General features: G+C 47.9%; 1 protein-coding gene across 3 annotated transcripts in view; it reads right to left on the bottom strand.

Annotated features, from left to right (window-relative positions):
- The window catches only part of PSPC1 (paraspeckle component 1), a 107,319-nt gene extending 84,891 nt beyond the window's left edge, over positions 1 to 22,428 (bottom strand). For all 3 annotated transcript variants that reach the window (XR_015872878.1, XM_088458554.1, XM_088458555.1), the window contains exons 1-3: positions 21,909 to 22,428; positions 12,910 to 13,211; positions 5,947 to 6,042 (exon numbers count right to left, since the gene is read on the bottom strand). Coding sequence is in view for 2 of the 3 variants with exons in the window: in XM_088458554.1 (XP_088314680.1) it covers positions 5,947 to 6,042; positions 12,910 to 13,211; positions 21,909 to 22,292 (782 nt within the window). In the remaining variant the exon portion in view is untranslated. The remainder of the gene's footprint in view (positions 1 to 5,946; positions 6,043 to 12,909; positions 13,212 to 21,908) is intronic.
- Between the last annotated feature and the right edge of the window lie 454 nt (positions 22,429 to 22,882).

Genomic DNA, 22,882 nt, shown 5'->3' with positions numbered 1-22,882 from the left:
TAGGACAGGATCAGGTGCTGCAGAGGTCTGGAGTGAAACTGGGCGTATTCCACCATGTCGAACACCGACACCATGGAGCCCAGTAACCTCATCGCCGAGTGTAAGGACACCCGGCGGCTGTGCAGACAACTGCGCACCCTTGACTGTAAAGCCGAGATCTTTTCCTCCGTCACTAAGATCCTTTGCTGTCCCGAGTCCAATAAGGCTCCAAGATGCAGAATCCTCCGAGACGGGATTAGAGTGGACTTCTGCCAGTTGATTAGCCAGCCGTGCCGTTGCAGCAGTGCAATGGTCAGGTCCAAGTGGCGTAACAGGAGCTCTGGAGATCCTGCCACCAATAACAGGTCGTCCAAATACGGCAACATGCGGACTCCCTGCAGCCGCAGAGAAGCCGCCATGACCGCCATCACCTTGGTGAAAACACGTGGTGCTGTTGCCAGGCCAAAAGGTAACGCCCGAAACTGGAAGTGGTCGCTGCGGATTGCAAACCTGAGGAACCGCTGATGGCGCAAAAGAATAGGGACATGCAGGTAAGCGTCCTGTATGTCCAATGCCACCATGTAGTCCCCAGGTTCCAGCGCCAGAATGATGGACCGTAGGGTCTCCATCCGAAACTTCGGGACCGGCAAAGACTTGTTGAGTGCTTTGAGGTTGAGAATCGGACGATATGACCCATTGGGTTTCTGTACCAAAAATAGATTTGAATAGAAACCCTGGCCCCTCTGGGAGAATGGAACAGGCACTATAACTCGAGCCTGGAGCATAGTGTGCAATACCTTCCGCAGCTCCGTAGCCTTGTTCCGGTCTGATGGTAGACCCGTGGTGAAGAATCGAGCCGGGGGTCTGTGCCGGAAGGAGAGGGCGTATCCGTGGGAAACCACCTCCAGAACCCAAGTGTCTGTCGTAGTGGTCGACCAACACTGGGCGAACTGTAGCAGGCGGCCTCCCACCCTGGGATCCCCCAAAGGGAGGCCCGGACCGTCAGGCCGCAGGCTTGTCATCTGGCTTGGGGGGCCGGACGTCTGGTACTCCATGCCTGCTTCCGGGGCTTGACCGATTTCTTAGGGCCAGCCTGTCGAGGAAACGACTGTGGTTTGGGCCTGCCCTGGGCCCTAGATGACCGAAAGGACGATGGTCCAGAACCAGAAGGAGCAGCGGCCGACGGGAGACAAGCCGATTTGGCTGCCGCCAGCGTGGCCACAATCTTATCCAGATCCGGACCGAAGAGAACTTCTCCGGTAAACGGCAACGCTTCCAGACCTTTCTTGGAATCTGCGTCCGCCTTCCAGGATCGCAGCCACAAGGTGCGACGAGCAGCTACCGCTGCTGAAGAAATTCTAGACACCAGAGTACTAATGTCTAGAGCCGCCTCGTTGATGTAGGTGGCCGAATCACGGAGATTGCCAATCAACTCCGCCTGTTCGGCCGGACAGTCGGATTCAAAAGAAGCCTCTAATGAATCCGCCCAGCGCTCCATCGCTCTGGCAACCCAGCAAATGGCCATAGCCGGCCGTGCTGCCCCCCCTGCAATGGAATAAGCGGACTTCAGGCAGATTTCAACCTTGCGGTCCGTAGCATCCTTAAGGGAGGACATGGATGGCATCGGCAATGTGGCACTACGGACAAGACGGGTCACGTGAGAATCCACCTGTGGAGGGGATTCCCACTTGGCAAAATAATTATCCGCGAACGGATAAGCCACCGCCAGGCGTCTCTGCGGCTGGTATCTTTTGCCAGGTTGTTTCCACGCCTCCTCTAAATGGTCCACCAACTGACCCGAAAGAGGAAAGACTGTGGCATCGCCCTTCACATCTTTGAAAAAGGCATACTTAGATTTAGCCGCTGGGGGAACTTCGTCCTCAATCACCAAGGCTGTGCGGACCGCCCGAATAAGTCCAGGAATATATACTTTGGACTTAGCATCAGCGTCCTTAGTATGGAGAGGTTCCTGATCGTAAGGATCCAGAATCTCCCCATCATCAGACGTCCCTTCGTCATCCTCATAAGGAGCGGACAGAGACGCCACCGGCCTTTTATGAAGCCGCATCACAGACTCCCCTTGCAACACATCCGACAAGTGCTGTACAGAACTCGTCAGGGAGTTAACCCACGCTGGCTCCTGAGAACCCGGGAGCGGGGAAATAGGGAGACTGTGGGGTACCACCAATTGTCGTGGGAACCCCTGCATGGGTGACGACACCACAGACTGCTGGGACAAACCCATCGGAGTAAACGCGGGCTGCGGAGCTAACTGGCCCACTAAAGCTGTTAACGCCTGAGCGAAACAAGCCCAGGGCGGCTCCTGTACCGGTGCTGTAACCGTAATAGGCCGCGCCATGGACAAACACTGCCGGCAAAGGCCCTCCGCGCTACCCTCCCCCTCCGCTAACGGTACTTTGCACGTGGTACACTGTAGCCGGAGGGGAAAATCACTTTCAGACATGATGGCACCACGTATGTGACCTCTCTCACCAATTAAGTATTAAATAGGCGAGAGACCACCCTGCAGCACCGCACCGCAAGGGCTTTAGCAGAAAAAACAGGGACAGTAATAAAGCTGACAGTTTAGAGAAGAAAAGTTACAGGCAGCACTAGCACAGTCACATACAATGCAGAGAAATAACCATTCCTGCACTAACAGCGCTGATCACTCAACTACACAGACACAGGGCCTGGTAGGACACAGCGCTGCATACACAGACCTGAGCCACAGCGGAGGAGAGGTATGCGGGGGGACCCAGACCACGATGCTTCCGTCCAGCGCTTCCAGCAGCGTTCACCATGCGTTCTGGAGAAGATGGCCGCCGAGGAGCAGAGAGGAGGCTGGCCTGGGGGAGGAGCGCTGCCACAGGACCAGTCGGCAGCATGCAGAGAGGGCTATGTGCAGCGGGGGAGGCGCCGGCTGTGAGACAGGGAAGGCGCGCTCCCCTGGCATGCATTTAACCCCTGGGACGCCGCAGCGCTACCGCTCTGCTGCGGTCCGCTGTCCCAGGGGGTAGTGGAAAGCGCAGGTTGGTCGCCTGGCTCCACGCTGCAGCCAGTCCCCAGGGAGCCCCCTGCCGGGGGACTTAGGACCATGTGACCAGCGGGGACCCACCGCGGGACCCCGCTGCTTACCTTTGTCCCCCTTGGATCCGGCCATGGTCCGGAACATCTGGGGTCACCGCTAGCTGTGACCCCAGATGCTCACCAGCATCCCCGGATCGGTACCGGCGTTCTGGTACCGGGGGGGTGTAGGGAAGACAGCATGGACGTCAGGACTGACTGTCCATGCTGTACATCCAGATGTGCAGCCACAGCTGCACTGAAGAAAGCTTCAGGGGCTCTTCTAGCCCCCACTCCGATAGGTGCACCCGACGCCGGCCGGGCACCAAACTAAACTTAGGTGCCTTGGCTCGGGGGCGGGGTATAGGAGGGGGACCCTAGTGCATCCTGGGAGGCTGAAAAGCTTAACTCTATGGTGCCCAGCGACTGACGTCACACCTATACCCCCAAGGTATCCTGTGGAACCCTATGGACCCTGAAGTAGAAATACCTAATAAACATGCTGTATTTTGCAAGTGCTAATATTGCTAGGGAGCTTTTTGGCAAACATAACCCATATACTATGTAACAGTTTGCAATATACACTGTGCCAGAGACTTATATGGTGGATCTGGAAGTTCCTGTCATTGGTGGGCCAGCTGCACCTGGGCGACCACCATGCTAATTTGTTCTGTTTGAACATTTATTACTACACAGGGGAAATTTTATTTAACAATTTGCTTTTCAGACATTCAAATGAAGGGAAAATAGATGAAAAGACATTTCAGGAAAGGCAAATCATAGTTAGGTCTTTATAATATGGCTCTGTGATAAAGGTTTAGTCCTCTGGCTTGTAGAACCATGCTCGCCTACATGCTGTCTCAGGGCCAGAGTAATAGGTAAAGAGGAAGGGGAGAACGGCAATGCTACAGTTTGGGAAGCGCAGCAACTCTCCATCTACATATTCCTGCTGCAAAAGATTAACAGCAAATCAGAGCTCACATGATTCAAAAGACTAATTAGCTGTAAGAGCTCACTGAAGCAGAAGCAAATAACATTATCAGTTACCATACATCTTGTTACTAATTATTGAAGGCAGCTTGTGGCCTGCAGGGGTGGGCAATAAGCGGCCCTTCAGCTGTTGCTGAATAACAAATCCCAGCATGCATTGTAACAGTTATAGCATGGCCAAATAGAAAAACCATTGCAGGGCATGTTGGGATGTGTAGTTCTACAACAGTTGGGGGGGCTGCTTATTGCCCACCCCTACCATTAGGGGGAGATTTATCAAACCACCTAATGAGGACAAGTGGCGGTACTGCCTATAGCAACCCACCAGCTTATAGCGGTAATCTTATAAAATGTCCTACATACCTAGAATAGGTTTCATTGCTATGGGCAATGTCCCCAACAAATCATTTTTAGAAGGTCTGTTAAATTTTCCCCCGAAACTCAGGACGTAAGGATGGTCATAAGGTTATTCATGAGTGGTCTGGGTAAAATCTATTGAGCCATAAAGGGGTTGCTCTGCCTGCAGTGACACAATGTGCCACTGGCTTATTCTGGTCACACTTGTGAGACAGGAGCATTGCACGTGACCCAGTAACACATTGCCCCCCTCATGATGTTAGTTAGAATATAAATTACCATTTTGCAACTATACCTAGCAAAGCATCCATATAGCTTCAGACTGCTGAAGTTTGATTCAGCAAATGCGAGATAATGTTAAGTGCCAGGACAAAGTGATTTTTTTTTTTTTATTTCATAGTAATTCATTACATTGAATTTGGGCAAATTCATAATTTACTAAAGGTCACAATGGGGGAAATCATTTGTTTTTTAAGTCGCGGTATTTAATGGGCACCCAATGTTGCAGTTCAATTGTTTGTGGGTGCCCATTAATTATTGCAATTGCCGCGCCCCAATTAGACCGTGTTTAGCCGTGTAAAACTGCTAAACCAGTGTCAAGTCCAGGTTAGGTTGCTCAAACCAAGGACTTTTCACATAGGTCTGCTCATCTCCTCAGGAGGTGGGGGAGCAGAAATGCTGGTGCCAGCAGCTGTTCGCGCCGGAAAGCAGCAATAATTGAATTGCTCCGTCGGGTGCCTGCCACTGAAAATCGGCTCAAGCATTTCAATCGCCCCCAAAATGTTCCAGAGAACTATAATTATTTTAAAAGGTGGGGACTTGAGCGCTATTAATTTATGGTCCAAAAATAGTGGCGTAAAATCATTAGGCTTCCAGAACTTGTGGCGTTATAGAATAACTACCTTTTAAATCTATAAAATTAGATTTTCCTTCTCGGGACAGACTGACAGCATATTAGAATATCTATCTTTAGAACATAAAATAAATTCATTGGTCTGTTTGTCCGCTTATGCATTTGCACACCACTGCACTGAATACCGAATGAGATTAAACCAACGCAAGGTGGTCCCAGTTGGATCTTGGCCAAGTTTTAGGGGGGTTGGGTCCTGGTCGGTGTACACTGGGCAGAATTTTGATCTGGGGTGTCCACTGGATAGATTTGAATGAAAACTTCAGAGGGGTGGCAATTGGTCTGGGATCCTAACTTAACTTAAAGATTTAAACCCAAGCAATGCCGCCTACTTCAGCTAATGGGCTATATAAAAGGGAAAAATCAAAAATGACTTCTCTATACCACATGCCATTTTCATTTGAACACACAAAATTGGCCATAATAGCCATCCCAGGTTAGAAGAAGGTACAATGGCAACCCAAATGAGAACATTTTGTTGTAAACCATGTATATACAGTAACCGGTTGACTAGTAAATGGGTCTTGGGCACTGCGTTGAAATCTAAGACGCTCACTGCCTGGATTCAGTGCTTGTGGGAAAGGGGTCATATTCCTATGCTTTTTATATCAATTAGACTGTTCGGAAGCAGCTTAATTACTCACTTTAGATACTGTTGAGTCTTCTGCATGAATTTTTCTGGCAAACCATCTTCATCGTCAAATTGCTCCATCGGTTCCACAATAACTGGCAAAGGTGTACTGAAAGAAATTGCACATGTTAGTGAATCCAAGCACATGAAAACCATCTGCAAAGTATCAAGTCACTCTAAAACCTCTCCCAGCAAACTCTGGACAAAAGGGAAGCTGATGTATTTAGGAAGATCTCCCTTTACTCAGCTTTATCAAATAGTTTTAGTTTGATAAGTATGAAACATACACACACACACACGTAGATTTATTTTAGTTTTTTACAATACAGCACTTCTACCAAAACCTGCGTCTGCAATTGACACTGAGAAAATATATTTAAAAATGTTGTCCCGGTTATCCCCTTCAGCGCCGTGGCAACCATCTTATACACGTGGGTCAGGTCCCCGGCAACAGGACACCTTTATTGCTATATTATGGTATACACCAATCAGCCATAACATTAAAAAATCATCTGACTCATCTTCGATGTATAAAGAAATGTTTTTGAATGTACTACATAGAACATATTTCCCCACTTAGACTGTTTTTGACAGGAGACTACCTCTCATAGCTGTTTTAAGTTGTGAGTCATATGCAGATCTCTATCATTGCCTTTGGCTCTACCCCTTGGTTAGTCGGTTCTGGGTGCAGGTGCATAGCTGTTCAAACGGAGCATTTAATAAATTATCTGCCTTTAAGCCCTGAATGGGCGCTTTTTGGTGTTTCTCCAAGGGGACAAAATATCTCTAGAGGTGGCAAAAAACTGCTGCTTGCAATTAGTGCAGTAGCTGTAAGGCTATTTTACAAGTATGAATACACCCTGAACTTCCATCTTTGTCCGTATTTAAGCTTAAACTCTTATCTTTTCTGGATGGAATGGGTGGGAGCAGTGTTAGGAGACAAGAAAGTAGAACAGTTTTTTGGTGTGTGGGAAAGCTACATTACAACGTTATCCAGTGCTGTTAGATCTCAACTCCACGGCTCATTGTCCAATACTGTTTGGTATATGTGCCGAATTTTAGAGGTTGATCTCCCGATGTCCTCTAGTTTTCTCTTTCTCAGGTTGGTTATGAGGGATTTAAGGGGAGGGGGCGAGCACAACCCTTTTGCTTGTATTTTCCACTATTCTTTTGTTTATCGTTTTTATCAGCCAATATTGCGATACATTAAGATGATGGCATCATATTTTGTTTCTTGTTCTCTGTGACTCTTCATCGCCTTACGGTTATCCTTAACCTTTAGACTTATTTCCATATCTCATATTGTAACAAAAGTCATTTGAATTACTGATTTTGCACAACTATTTTTATGTTCTACCTTTTCTGGCAATGTGATACACCCATCATCTATTTGCATAAACAGTTGTAACATTTTGTGTGTCATATGCTGCTGCAACATTCATTGCTTCAATAAAAATACATTAAAAAAAAAAAAAAAAAACTAAATTGTGTAGGTCTCCCTTGTGCCACCAAAAACAGCTCTGACACGTCGAGGCATGGACGCCACAAGACCTCTGACACTGTCCTGTGGTATCTGGCACAGAGACGTTACCAGCAGATGTTTTGTGATCCGGGACCTCCATGGCACAGACTTTTTATTCAAGCACATCCCATGGATGCTCATTTGCATTAAGGTCTGGGGAATTTGAAGGCCAAATAAACACCTCATGTTCCTCCCACCATTCCTGAACAACTTCTGCAGTGTGGCAGGGTGCATTATCCTGCTGAAAGAGGCCACTGCAATAATGGAATACTATTGCCATAAAAGGGTGTACTTGGTTTGCAATAATGTTTAGGTAGGTGGTACGTGTCATAGTACACAGGAATGCCAGGACCAAAGGTTTCCCAGCAGAATATTGCCCAGAGCATCATACTGCCCCACCGGCTTGCCTTCTTCCCATAGTGCATCCTGGTACAATCTCTTCTCCATATAAATGATGTAAGTGATAAATAGTAAATGTGATTCATCAGACCAGGCCACCTTCTTCCAATGCTCCATGGTCCAGCTCTGATGATCATGAAGGAGCTTTCGCCAGTAGACAGGGGTCAGCATGGGGACAGTAGTGAGAATGTTCCATAAATAACAAGTTTACCAAAAAAATAAGTGGGCTACTCATATCTTGAACAGACCTAATCTATGCTCATAATAGAAGTGTAAGTTTCAGAAACTGCATAATACATTGTATATGTGAATATTATGAACTCTCAATATAGGAGATCATTTAGGTGGTAATGAGTTGAAACAATGGGGGAGATTTATTATAGCAGCACGATACCAAGGCGAAGCAGGAAACAGTAACGAACATCTCATCTGCCGGAGCGGGGGAGTGAAAACTTCCCCCTCTGGCGATCCCAGGCTGAGCACAGCGCATCGGGGGGAATTCCTGGGACTGGAGTCCGTTTCCCAAGAAATAATGGGGCCAGCCCACAGTGGCTGCGATCAATCTCCCCTGCTGTTTGTAATCTCCATCTGCTAAACTTTGCCAAAGTTTAAAAAGATTGTGGTTTGATTATGCAGTCTGCCACAGTCTGAATATATCGATTGCTGAGCTGCTTTGAGCCTGCAGAGTGTGACAGTGTATGAAGCCGGCCCTCAGACCCAGAACCTGTGTAATTTAAGAGTGTCCCAGTTTTATGGGATTGCGTGACAGTGTGTGGCCCTGACGAAGTCCAAAGCTAGACAAAAACCTAATCCTGGTCAAAGTACACCACCATGCCAAATTTGGTGGAGCTGGGTACAAAACTCTGGCCGCGCATAAAAGACAGATAAACACTTATTATATAAATGATCTGAAGGGAAACCCTGTCACAATGCAGTGTTGCCCTCTCTCTCTCTCCTCCTGTTTAATCTGGCCCTTGACCCTTTGATACACATTTTACATGATTGAAGGATATTCTCCTTTCAAATACTCGCTACATGGACATAGAGCTTCCTTGATAATGGAAGTTTTTTCAAGCATCTGAACACAATTTGATACGATTAGTAACAAACCTTGATAAATACAAGTATAACAATTTGTATCTTTTAATAAAGAACATGCAGAGTCATATTAGTCAGTGGTAGAACCCCCTAATTGGAATCAGACATTTATTCCTAATAGTCTTTTTCTGTGATATTACAATGAGTCTAATAATTCTGGTGCAGTTGATAATTATCTATGCACATCAATGAGCCTTGAGGACCAATGATCATGCTACAGGGAACGCCCCCCACAAGACCTGCCGTTTTGTAGAGGTTCTGACCCAGTGGTCTAGCCGTCACAATTTGGCCCTGGTCAGAGTCGCTCAGATTCTTAATGTACAGGCGGTACGATATCTATGAACGCTAACTATCGTTCAACGAAATATCGTTCATTTTTATGCAGTGAACGACCAGCCCGCATGAACGATATCTATGATCGTCCGTACATGCAGGCCAACTTGCCCGATATCGTCAACTTTGCCTGTTCAGGGATGTGGCAGGAGGACGTCGCTGAAAGATCTCGTTATTGTATATTGCACCGCAAAAAAAAAAAAAAAATTATATATACACACACCCTTTTTCATACGCTGATTGTGCTGCCAAAAATATATTCTGGAGTAACAATGCTGATCGGATGATAATGCCCCTTTGTTCTTACATTGTAGCCGGCTTTATTTGACAGAGCTGCTGATATACAGCACACAAACATAGATCTGCTGGTACAGTGTCTGTGCTTTGATGGATGCTCTGATAAAATGTACTCTGTAAGCCTTCTACATGTACCTAGATTTGTGCGCACTGCACATCTCCCGTACTTTCAGCTGGAACATGCAATTTAAGTTCACTTCTAAATGAATTGAGTCTTAAGTGTCATACTTTCTTGGTCAACCTGTGGCTCTCCAGCTGTTGTGAAACTACATCTGATATCTTTCAAGTCGTTTATGGTACAGATCGTACCGTATGTATGCAGCTTTACGCTTGCACCACAACAACTGAGTGTACACTTGCTGCCTAATATATCCCAGCCCTTATCTTCTGCCATTGTAACAAGATAATCAATGTTATTTACATCACCTGTCAGTGGTTTTAATGTTATGGCTGCTCAGTGTATAAACTGATGCTTGGTCAATAGATTTTTTGGGATAAACTAAATCAGACGTGCTCATTTTTAATTAACATTTATATTGAATCTGTATATATTCCAGATGTCCCAACTCTGCCATTACAGTCCAGGTATTAAAGATATCTATGATTGAGTCCAGATGTCTAAATCAAAATGACGAGGCACTAATTAAGCCACCTGTGCTGAAGCATGGATAGCCTTAAAACGTGAACTGTAACAGCAGAATTTGGGAACCTCTGGTACATTCTAGTGTTGCCGCTAGGCTGCTTTAGCGGGGCGCCGCGCCCTGCCATATTTCAGAAGGGCAGAAAGCACGCTGCCCTCCAGCACAGCACCCCGAGACAGCCTGCGGGTTCTGTCTCCAGCCGCGGGTCACAATGTCCCGTGGGTGGTGAAAAGGGCGGCACAGCAGTCACCGCCGGTGAATGGATGCCAGGCGCATGCCCCCGGCATCCAGTCACACTGACTGCGGCGCTTGGGGGCTGCCTGGAATGTCCGTAAGTGCCGGGCACGCCCCCAGGAGTAAAGAAAAGGGGACACGTCATAAAGACACACCCCCTTTCTTTTGCCATGCCCCCTATTCGGGCGCGCGCAGAATTACCCTACCTCTAGTGCCCTGCCTGATGCCAGACCTTGAGTGAACACTAATATTCCATTGCACTTTACTACTGTATGGGCTTCTACACATAGGGTAGAATGAGATACCCATCTCATCAGATGTATGCCAAAATATAGAAAATAAAAGACAGCACAAGGAGACATTATAAAACACACAATAGAAAATGACAGAAGCAACATTACATTATAGCACAGTTGTCAAACTCTGTCCTCGGGACCCCATAGAGCTATTTCACATTAGCCGGGCGGCAAAAAGCTGCCCGGTTTTTAGCCGGCTGTGAAATATAGTAATGCAGGGAATCTGCTGGCTCCTTTCACACGACACGGTCGCGGTGTTACAGCTGGAAATATCTACTGTGCAGGACGGCTGCCGTGCCTATGCCGTCCCTGCATGCCAGTGGTCTAAAGGAAACAATGTTTCCTTTCACGCACACTGGCTTCTGCCGGGTTTGTGCAGCAGTAGCTGCGCATGCCCAATTTTTTTTTTTTTTTTTAAAACATACAAAGCGGCTCAAGGCCGCTGCTTGTGAAAGGCACACAGTGCCTGGAAACACCCGGATGGCTACTGCCCAATTCATGCCTGCCCGATCAAAAGCGGCAAATGTGAAACTGGCCACACACTAGACCAACTTACATCCAACCAGCCAACTTGTTGATTGGTTGGAATGAAAATCTGGTAACGTACGGGAGTAAATGATGATCAGCAATTTGCTCCTAAATGCCAGAAAACAGATGAAAATGGTCGTGCTGACAAGTTTGTTAAATGTTTGATCTAAACTATTTGTGCAAACAACAGTTTTGGTCCATTTTCCAGCGTTTGGGAGCAAATTGCTGATTGCATTCCTTACCAGATTTTCATTCCAACCAATCAACTAGTTGGCTGGTTGGATGTAAGTTGATCTAGTGTGTGGCCAGCTTTACAGTTCATGTTTTTCCTCACATAATCACAAGTGCAATAATGAGATCTAACTGTGGATCTTTTAAAATGTTTGCGAGTAATGACTACACCTGTGCACCTGCTGCGTGACCTGGAAAACGTGAACTGTTGAGGACACAGAGTTTGGGAACCACTGCATTATTATTGAGAGCAATATGGAAAAATACATAAAACCATCATATCACAATATCAGCTGCATTACACATGAAGACAAAGTTCACTTCATAACAAAACACATACAAAAGACAAAATGAGTTTAATTCATTATTTTAGAATAAGAAAGATACAGCTTATATTCTCTAACATGGTCATATGTACAAGAATGATACCGTTTTGTTTTTTTAGAACAATGGATTTCTTTAAGAACACCCATATAAAAAAGTTTTGTAGGTCTTAAGCTGAGTACACGCTGAGACAATGGGCCGCGATGTAATTAGCGCCGGGAGATAGCTCCCGGAGCTATTCAATTGTGTGCAGTGTTTAGTCGGAGAATGCCCGTTCTCGCGACTAAACACCCTGTTTAAGGCACGAGAACGGCATTCCCCGACCCAACTTCCCGACTTTTGTCGCATTTCTGCTCACATCCCCGGAGGGGGGCGAGAAGAAATCCTTAGCCGGGGTTAGCTGCGCGGTTTATTGAATATCTCCGGGAGCTGATTCCTAGAGCTATTCACTTCGCGCAGAATAGAATCGAGCCCAATGTCGGCACAATAAGTCGCTTCCAGCCGAATCATAACGACATATCGGCCTCATCGCTCAGTGTGTACGGTAGATATGCGACTCCCCTGTGATATCGGCTGGTCCAACTGGACGATATTGCATGCTGCCACATTGCAGGTATTGGGAGGACGAACGAGGGATCGCTCAGTAGTGCATTACTTCATTCTAATGTGTGTGTGTCCGTGGTACAATATGACGGCCTGACATGTCGTACCTGTACAAATCGCTCAGTGAGTACCCGGCATTAATCTATGAAATGCTATACATCAGTTTATTCAGTTCCTTTGTAAACAATTAGAATCATAACAATATAAAACTCAGTAGTTTCAACATATATCCACCTCTTTTTAAGCATTTTCTTCTGTATCTTTAAAAACTTATGGAATTTAACGTCCCATTGTGTTTCAAGGCGATAAACTGAAAAACACTCACTTTTCAGTAGTAGATGTAGAATGATCAATCTAATGTCTTTTTTATTTGACTTCTCAAATGTCGCCTCCTAATTTCATTCACTGATTGAGAGGAATCATTGAACTCATTAGCATGAGCACTGAAGAAATATAATAAAACTACTTACGTTGTCAATATGAATGCGCCTTCAGTGCATCTCTCAAGAGCCTTCCGCGCTGGAGGTTTTGCAGCAAATTCAACAAACCCTTTTCCAGTTGCTCTGCCACGATCGTCAACTATAACAACGGCTCGCTCAACTGGGCCAAACATGGAGAAGGCTTCTTCAAGATGCTCATTTGAGATGACGGGAGAAAGATTTTTAACCGTTAATGCTGCTCCATGGGTAGCAAAACGGATACGGAGAGGTCTGTTTTTGAGAATCATACCATCAAGTTCTGCTTTTGCTATTTCAGCAAGTGTTCTTGATTCCTGTAAAAGAAAACAGATTACACCATGTGCTTTCTGAAATAAACTAAAAAAAAAAAAAATAGAACATACACCATCGTGACTAAAAAAAATGCTTCCAGGCAACCAGGTCAGATATTTGCAAGCTCAGAAACAGTCACTCATGACTACATATACCACAAGGCTACTTCTAATTAGTGTGTTTAGCCATTGCTGACCAATCCATTGCTAACAGTTGCATGAACTCAAGCATACAGCTATGCTATCTCCATAGGAAAGAAAATCATACTAAAGAGCTTTGTGACTTTGAATGTGGCACGATCATAGGATCATTGGCGTAACTACTGCCCCCGCAGCGGCTTGGAGGCACTGGGTAGCTTGTGGGTGACGGGGGCAGTAGTAGTAACTACGGTCGCAGCCCCTGCACCCTCCATCTGCCGGGCACCCGCTGAGTGTGTTACCAGCAGGCGCCCGGCTCCTATTCAAACCCCCGGCGGCAGCCGGAGCTCCCTCCATCTTCCGGGTCCCGCAGGGCACTATGGGAGTGACGAAATGACGTCACTCCCATAGTGCCGAGGAGCGGAGGCCGGGGTATGGACGGCAGCAGCACTGGAGCGGGGATAAAGGTAAGTGTGTTTGTGTGCGCGGAGGGGGGGAGCAACTACAGGGGGCACTACTACAGGGGGGCCCTGCATAAGGGGCACTACTACAGGGGGGCCCTGCATAAGGGGCACTACTACAGGGGGGCCCTGCATAAGGGGCACTACTACAGGGGGGCCCTGCATAAGGGGCACTACTACAGGGGGGCCCTGCATAAGGGGCACTACCACGGGGGGCATTGCATAAGGGGCACTACCACGGGGGGCATTGCATAAGGGGCACTAATTTGATACACAGTTTACAGGTTATAAACTATGTTCCCAATAATATGGTTCTACATGGACATAAAAACTGTGCAACCTGTCTTGAGCGGAGGTGACGGACTGGCAGGAGCAGAAAGGAGGGTTGGTGAAGTAGATCTGTCAGGGTGGGATGTAATGGCCATTACTGTTTGGTATAATGTGTATTTGGCATTACTGTGTGCACAATGTGCTATTAGGGGCATTACTGTGTGGCATAATGTGTAAGGGGCATTACAGTGTGGCATAATGTGAAATAGGGGCATTACAGCATGGCATAAATTTGTTATAAGCGCTTTACTGTATGTCATTATGTGTTATATGTGGCATTATTGTGTGGGATGTGTAAGGGGCATTGCTGTGTGGCATAATGTGTTGTAAGGGGCACTCCGGTGTGGCATAATGTGTTGTAAGGGGCATTCCGGTGTGGCACACTGTGTTATAAGTGGCATTACTTAGTGTGTCATAATGTGTAAGGCACGTTGCTGTATCATGTAACCACACACCTTAAAACGTAGTCTTTGGGTGTGTTTGATCTTTGGGTTGGGGGGGGGGCGCCTGAAACTTTTTTGGCATGGGGGAGCAAAATTTATAGTTACGCCACTGCATAGGATGTTACTTTTACATCCTGAGACCATTCATGTGTGGGGTTGCTTCTCAGCCGAAGGTCACAATTTTGCCTAAGAGCACAGGTATGAATAAAGAATGGTACCAAGACATCCGCTAAGAGTAACTTCTTCCAAAAATCCAAGAACAGTTTGGTGATGAACAATGCCTTTGGAGCACCTTGCCATAAGGTAAAAGTGATAACTAAGTGGCTCGGGGAACAAAACATCAGAATTTTGGGTTCATAGCCAGGAAACTCCCCCAAACCTTAATCCTATTGAGAACTTGTGGTCAATCCTCAAGAGGCGGGTGGACAAACAAAAACCCACAAATTCTGACAAACTCCAAGCATTGATTAGGCAAGAATGGGCGGCCATCAGTCAGTATGTGGCCCAGAATTTAATTAACAGCATGCCAGGGCGAAATGCAGAGGTCTTGAAAAAGAAGGGTCAACACTGCAAATATTGACTCTTTGCATAAAGGTAATGTAATTGTCAATAAAAGCCTTTGACACTTATGAAATGCTTGTAATTGTACTTCAGTATACCATAGTAACATCTGACATAAAGGTCTAAAAACACTGAAGCAGCAAACTTTGTGAAAACCAATACTTGTGACATTCTCAAAACTTTTGGCTATGGCTGTACATACAGCAATATCTGATGAAAAATGTAGCTAAATATGAAGAAAATGTCAAAATATCAAAAGCCTAATGGAGCATACACACGGTCAGATTTGTCAGATGAACGACTGAACGATTGAACGATTTTACCAAAGTTTTGAACGATTTGAAAGATTGAACGATTTTTGACTACATTAAAATGAATGGAATCGTCCAAGTCTGACTGCAAACCCATCAGATGTCAGATATCGTTATCTGACAAACGGGAACGCGCATCGTTGATCGTCCATCGTTCAGGCATGTCAGATATGAACGATTTTCCTTCAGATATGAACGATTGAACGATTTTTATATCGTTATCGTTCATATCTGAAGGAAAACTCTGATCGTGTGTATGCACCATTAGGGGGGAATTCAATCATTTTTGGACGTCCGACGGGCTATATTAAAAGAGTTTGCCGACCGGAATAAGTTCCACAGGCGACCCTTACTTATCGCGCATGTTGTCCTAGATTTGCCGGGATTAGACGCGTAGAGCATCTACACCCATGAAAACCACTTGGCACGCTGAGTTCGGGTGCCCAAAAGCCCGACTTTGGGCGGATTTGTGTTGCCACCTCAGGAGGGTCCTAGCAGAAATTATGGGATACTGCAGCATTTCGACCCAAATAATTGAATTGCTCCCGATCAGTGTAGACAAGAACTGTGGCAGCGCTAAACAATTGAATTCCCACTTAGAATTAGAATAGTAATGAAGTTATTTAAATAGCCAGGATAAAGAAAATAGTTATTTACATAAACATCTCTCTACATATTGTCGCTGACTGAACACCACTGAAATACGTAAAAGTAACAAATAATGAACAAGATACACCTTTATGAATAAAATACATCTAAAAAACAAAAAAACACTATGGCCTTTTATTAACACATGCTTCTGTACGGCAAATAAAAGTTTCTCGTTATTACAAGTCATCTCAGATGCAACTAGACATCTCACAGGGGCACAGAAGGATGATCACTACCATCATGTACAAGGAAATAGATTACAGTACCCGTGTGATGTCCATCCCACAGATAAGTTCCTCGCTGCCCATGGGTAAAACGTTATGCACTCCCCATAAGACTGCCACATATATCACCCACAGATACAACATAAACACGAAGGGATGTGCACTGCCCATACATACATCAAGTACTGCTGCAGTATAAACACAAAGTGAAACATTGTTCCCTCACCCCCCCCCCCCCAAAAAAAAAAAACTACATAGCATTGACTGCCGCAGTATAAACGCAAGGAGGTGTGCGTTCCCCATACATCACCCACTGATACAGGGATACACATTCCCCCAGATGTCTACCACATACATTACCCACTGACACAGAAAAGACAGGAAGGGAATTGCATTCCTATACAATTACTGCATACAGCAATCACTGATGCAGTATAAACACAAAGGGAAACATGTCCCAATAAGACTACCATATATTTTCACCCACTGCTGCAGTATAATTGCAAAAGGAAGTGTGCTCCCCTTACATCACTTAGTGAACAAACTCAAAAGGAAAACAAGTTCCCCATCAGACTAACTCATACACCATCACCCACTAACAACATTAACACAAAAGGATGTGCAGCATTACCCATACGCCATCACCCACTGATGCAAACGCAAAGAGACGTGCATTCCCCATACTCCATTACACACTGACGCAACAAAAACGCAAAAGGGATATGCAGCATCCCCCATACCCCACTGACGCAACATAAACGCAAAGGGATATACATTCCCCATCACCACTGACGCAACATAAACCCATAGAGATGTACATTACCCATAACGCAACATAAACACAAAGGGATGTTCATTCCCCAATGATGGTACATAAACGCAGAGGGATATGTAGCATTCCCCATCACCCACTGACGCAACATAAACGCAGAGATGTACATTCCCCATCACCCACTGACGCAACATAAACGCAAAAGGATGTACATTCCCCATACCACACTGACGGTACAAACGCAAAGGGATGTACATTCCCCATACCACACTGACGGTACAAACCCAAAGAGATGTACATGCCCCATAACCCATCACCCACTGACGCAACATAAACCCATAGAGATGTACATTCCCCATCATCCACTGACGCAACAAACCCATAGAGATGTAGCGTTCCCGCTAGGCTGTTTTAGCGGGGCGCGGCGCCCTGCCCTCCTTCTGGAGAGCAAAAAGCACCCTGCCCTCCAGGAGGAGGGCAAAAGGCAAATAGCGCCCTGCCCTCACAGCCTGCGGGAGCCGTTCTCACCAGCGGGACGCAGTGTCCCGCGGGTGGAGAAACATGCGGTGACCTGGTCACCGCCGGAGAGTAGACGCCGGGCGCGTCTATTATCCCTTTCTGCAGCGCTTGGGGGCTGCCTGGCATGTCCGTAAGCGCCGGGCACGCCCCCAAGTATGACGAAAAGGGGACGCGTCTTATAGACACGCCCCCTTTTCATGACCACGCCCCCTTTCGGGCACGCGCCTTCGGCGCGTGCACTAGATTGCCCTCTCTGGCTCCGGCGCCCTGCCTGCCACCGGAGCTAGAGGGAACACTAGAGATGTGCATTCCCCATCACCCACGGACGCAACATAAACCCATAGAGATGTGCATTCCCCATCACCCACGGACGCAACATAAACCCATAGAGATGTGCATTCCCCATCACCCACGGACGCAACATAAACCCATAGAGATGTGCATTCCCCATCACCCACTGACGGTACAAACCCAAAGAGATGTACATTCCCCATAACCCATCACCCACGGACGCAACATAAGCCCATAGAGATGTGCATTCCCCATCACCCACGGACGCAACATAAACCCATAGAGATGTGCATTCCCCATCACCCACTGACGCAACATAAACCCATAGAGATGTGCATTCCCCATCACCCACTGGCGCAACATAAACCCATAGAGATGTGCATTCCCCATCACCCACTGACGCAACATAAACCCATAGTGATGTGCATTCCCCATCACCCACTGACGCAACATAAACCCATAGAGATGTGCATTCCCCATCACCCACTGACGCAACATAAACCCATAGTGATGTGCATTCCCCATCACCCACTGACGCAACATAAACCCAGAGATGTGCATTCCCCATCACCCACTGGCGCAACATAAACCCATAGAGATGTGCATTCCCCATCACCCACTGACGCAACATAAACTCATAGAGATGTGCATTCCCCATCACCCACTGACGCAACATAAACCCATAGAGATGTGCATTCCCCATCACCCACGGACGCAACATAAACCCATAGAGATGTGCATTCCCCATCACCCACGGACGCAACATAAACCCATAGAGATGTGCATTCCCCATCACCCACGGACGCAACATAAACCCATAGAGATGTGCATTCCCCATCACCCACGGACGCAACATAAACCCATAGAGATGTGCATTCCCCATCACCCACTGACGCAACATAAACCCAGAGATGTGCATTCCCCATCACCCACTGGCGCAACATAAACCCATAGAGATGTGCATTCCCCATCACCCACTGACGCAACATAAACTCATAGAGATGTGCATTCCCCATCACCCACTGACGGTACAAACCCAAAGAGATGTACATTCCCCATAACCCATCACCCACGGACGCAACATAAGCCCATAGAGATGTGCATTCCCCATCACCCACGGACGCAACATAAACCCATAGAGATGTGCATTCCCCATCACCCACTGACGCAACATAAACCCATAGAGATGTGCATTCCCCATCACCCACTGGCGCAACATAAACCCATAGAGATGTGCATTCCCCATCACCCACTGGCGCAACATAAACCCATAGTGATGTGCATTCCCCATCACCCACTGACGCAACATAAACCCAGAGATGTGCATTCCCCATCACCCACTGGCGCAACATAAACCCATAGAGATGTGCATTCCCCATCACCCACTGACGCAACATAAACTCATAGAGATGTGCATTCCCCATCACCCACTGACGGTACAAACCCAGAGATGTACATTACCCATAACGCAACATAAACACAAAGGGATGTTCATTCCCCAATGATGGTACATAAACGCAGAGGGATATGTAGCATTCCTCATCACCCACTGACGCAACATAAACGCAGAGATGTACATTCCCCATCACCCACTGACGCAACATAAACGCAAAAGGATGTACATTCCCCATACCACACTGACGGTACAAACGCAAAGGGATGTACATTCCCCATACCACACTGACGGTACAAACCCAAAGAGATGTACATTCCCCATAACCCATCACCCACTGACGCAACATAAACCCATAGAGATGTACATTCCCCATCATCCACTGACGCAACAAACCCATAGAGATGTAGCGTTCCCGCTAGGCTGTTTTAGCGGGGCGCGGCGCCCTGCCCTCCTTCTGGAGAGCAAAAAGCACCCTGCCCTCCAGGAGGAGGGCAAAAGGCAAATAGCGCCCTGCCCTCACAGCCTGCGGGAGCCGTTCTCACCAGCGGGACGCAGTGTCCCGCGGGTGGAGAAACATGCGGTGACCTGGTCACCGCCGGAGAGTAGACGCCGGGCGCGTCTATTATCCCTTTCTGCAGCGCTTGGGGGCTGCCTGGCATGTCCGTAAGCGCCGGGCACGCCCCCAAGTATGACGAAAAGGGGACGCGTCTTATAGACACGCCCCCTTTTCATGACCACGCCCCCTTTCGGGCACGCGCCTTCGGCGCGCGCACTAGATTGCCCTCTCTGGCTCCGGCGCCCTGCCTGCCACCGGAGCTAGAGGGAACACTAGAGATGTGCATTCCCCATCACCCACAGAGATGTGCATTCCCCATCACCCACGGACGCAACATAAACCCATAGAGATGTGCATTCCCCATCACCCACGGACGCAACATAAACCCATAGAGATGTGCATTCCCCATCACCCACGGACGCAACATAAACCCATAGAGATGTGCATTCCCCATCACCCACTGGCGCAACATAAACCCATAGAGATGTGCATTCCCCATCACCCACTGGCGCAACATAAACCCATAGAGATGTGCATTCCCCATCACCCACTGACGCAACATAAACCCATAGAGATGTGCATTCCCCATCACCCACTGACGCAACATAAACCCATAGAGATGTGCATTCCCCATCACCCACTGACGCAACATAAACCCATAGAGATGTGCATTCCCCATCACCCACTGACGCAACATAAACCCATAGAGATGTGCATTCCCCATCACCCACGGACGCAACATAAACCCATAGAGATGTGCATTCCCCATCACCCACGGACGCAACATAAACCCATAGAGATGTGCATTCCCCATCACCCACGGACGCAACATAAACCCATAGAGATGCGCATTCCCCATCACCCACGGACGCAACATAAACCCATAGAGATGCGCATTCCCCATCACCCACTGACGCAACATAAACCCATAGAGATGCGCATTCCCCATCACCCACTGACGCAACATAAACCCATAGAGATGCGCATTCCCCATCACCCACGGACGCAACATAAACCCATAGAGATGCGCATTCCCCATCACCCACTGACGCAACATAAACCCATAGAGATGTGCATTCCCCATCACCCACTGACGCAACATAAACCCATAGAGATGTGCATTCCCCATCACCCACGGACGCAACATAAACCCATAGAGATGTGCATTCCCCATCACCCACGGACGCAACATAAACCCATAGAGATGTGCATTCCCCATCACCCACGGACGCAACATAAACCCATAGAGATGTGCATTCCCCATCACCCACGGACGCAACATAAACCCATAGAGATGTGCATTCCCCATCACCCACTGACGCAACATAAACCCATAGAGATGCGCATTCCCCATCACCCACTGACGCAACATAAACCCATAGAGATGCGCATTCCCCATCACCCACTGGCGCAACATAAACCCATAGAGATGCGCATTCCCCATCACCCACTGACGCAACATAAACCCATAGAGATGTGCATTCCCCATCACCCACTGACGCAACATAAACCCATAGAGATGTGCATTCCCCATCACCCACTGACGCAACATAAACCCATAGAGATGTGCATTCCCCATCACCCACGGACGCAACATAAACCCATAGAGATGTGCATTCCCCATCACCCACGGACGCAACATAAACCCATAGAGATGTGCATTCCCCATCACCCACGGACGCAACATAAACCCATAGAGATGTGCATTCCCCATCACCCACTGACGCAACATAAACCCATAGAGATGCGCATTCCCCATCACCCACTGACGCAACATAAACCCATAGAGATGCGCATTCCCCATCACCCACTGACGCAACATAAACCCATAGAGATGCGCATTCCCCATCACCCACTGACGCAACATAAACCCATAGAGATGTGCATTCCCCATCACCCACTGACGCAACATAAACGCAGAGATGTACATTCCCCATTACACACTGAGGTAGAACACAGAAACGCGTTCCCCTTACCTCTACCACAGATATCATCCCAGTGCCCCCCCCCCCCCCATGGATGCCCCCGGAACCCATCCCATGCTTACCAGCCGTATGAAGCCGAAGCCCCGGTCCCGGTTGATGAACACCTCGCTGGGCTCCCCGTACTTGTCGAAGAGCTTCTTGAAGTCCTCCTCGGTGATGTCGGTGGGCAGGTTCCCCACGAAGAGGCGGCAGCGCTGGGTGTAGCTCTTCTCCCCGGGCTTCAGCAGGCTCTTGATGTCGATGGTCACCCCGCGCTCCTCGGCTGCCCCCTCGTCCATCTTGGGCGGCATGAGGGCCGGGTCCCCCTCCTGCAGGCTGCGCTTGTTGCTGTTCCTCCCCCCTCCGGGCACCATCTGCTGCTGCGGGGGAGACACCATGTCGCCGCCTCGGCCCCCGCTGTTGTTGTTCTTCTCGATGCGAACTTGCTTCAGGTTCCTATTGGACATCTTCCTCCTCCTCACAGCGAGCGTCTGCGATCCGGGCGAGAGCGAGCGGGAGACGGGACACACGGAGGAGCCTCACGCTGCAGCTTCAAAATGGCGCCGTGAAAATTCTCTAACAGGCGGTGACGTCACGCCGCCCAGGTCTCCCCCCCCCTCACACCGTCCCATCTGCTAGAGGCCGAACACACCACACTGCTCTGACATGTGATCCTGTCTCCAGCTGGGCTGCCGGACGTCCACGGCGCCGTCCATCTTTTAGTAGACCAAGAGGAGCGTTCAGTCTCTTCAATATGAAGGACAGGACAATGCCGGCTTCGGCCTTTACTGCTAGGAGCTGCTGGGTGCTCGTTTTAGCCATGAGAGCTGTAGCTTTACCGCAGAGCCTGGCGTAATATGTGACGTCACGTGGGCTCCTTTTACCTTCATGAGGAGGACACATCACATACTGCACAATATGGGGGAGGTTTGGTAAAACCTTTTGACCAGCAAAAGTGGAAGGAAATGCAGTAGATCAGGGAAAGGCAACCTGTGGCACGTTCCAGCCTGCCCTGCCACAGGTGTTCTGTCAGGGTTGAGTTCAGATCCCCTTCAGT

The sequence above is a fragment of the Taudactylus pleione genome, unplaced genomic scaffold (assembly GCF_031769625.1).
Source record: "Taudactylus pleione unplaced genomic scaffold, aTauple2 ptg000842l, whole genome shotgun sequence".
Lineage (NCBI taxonomy): Eukaryota > Metazoa > Chordata > Amphibia > Anura > Myobatrachidae > Taudactylus > Taudactylus pleione.
Note: the sequence above shows the minus strand (reverse complement) of the source record. Positions and strands in the feature narration are given on the sequence as shown.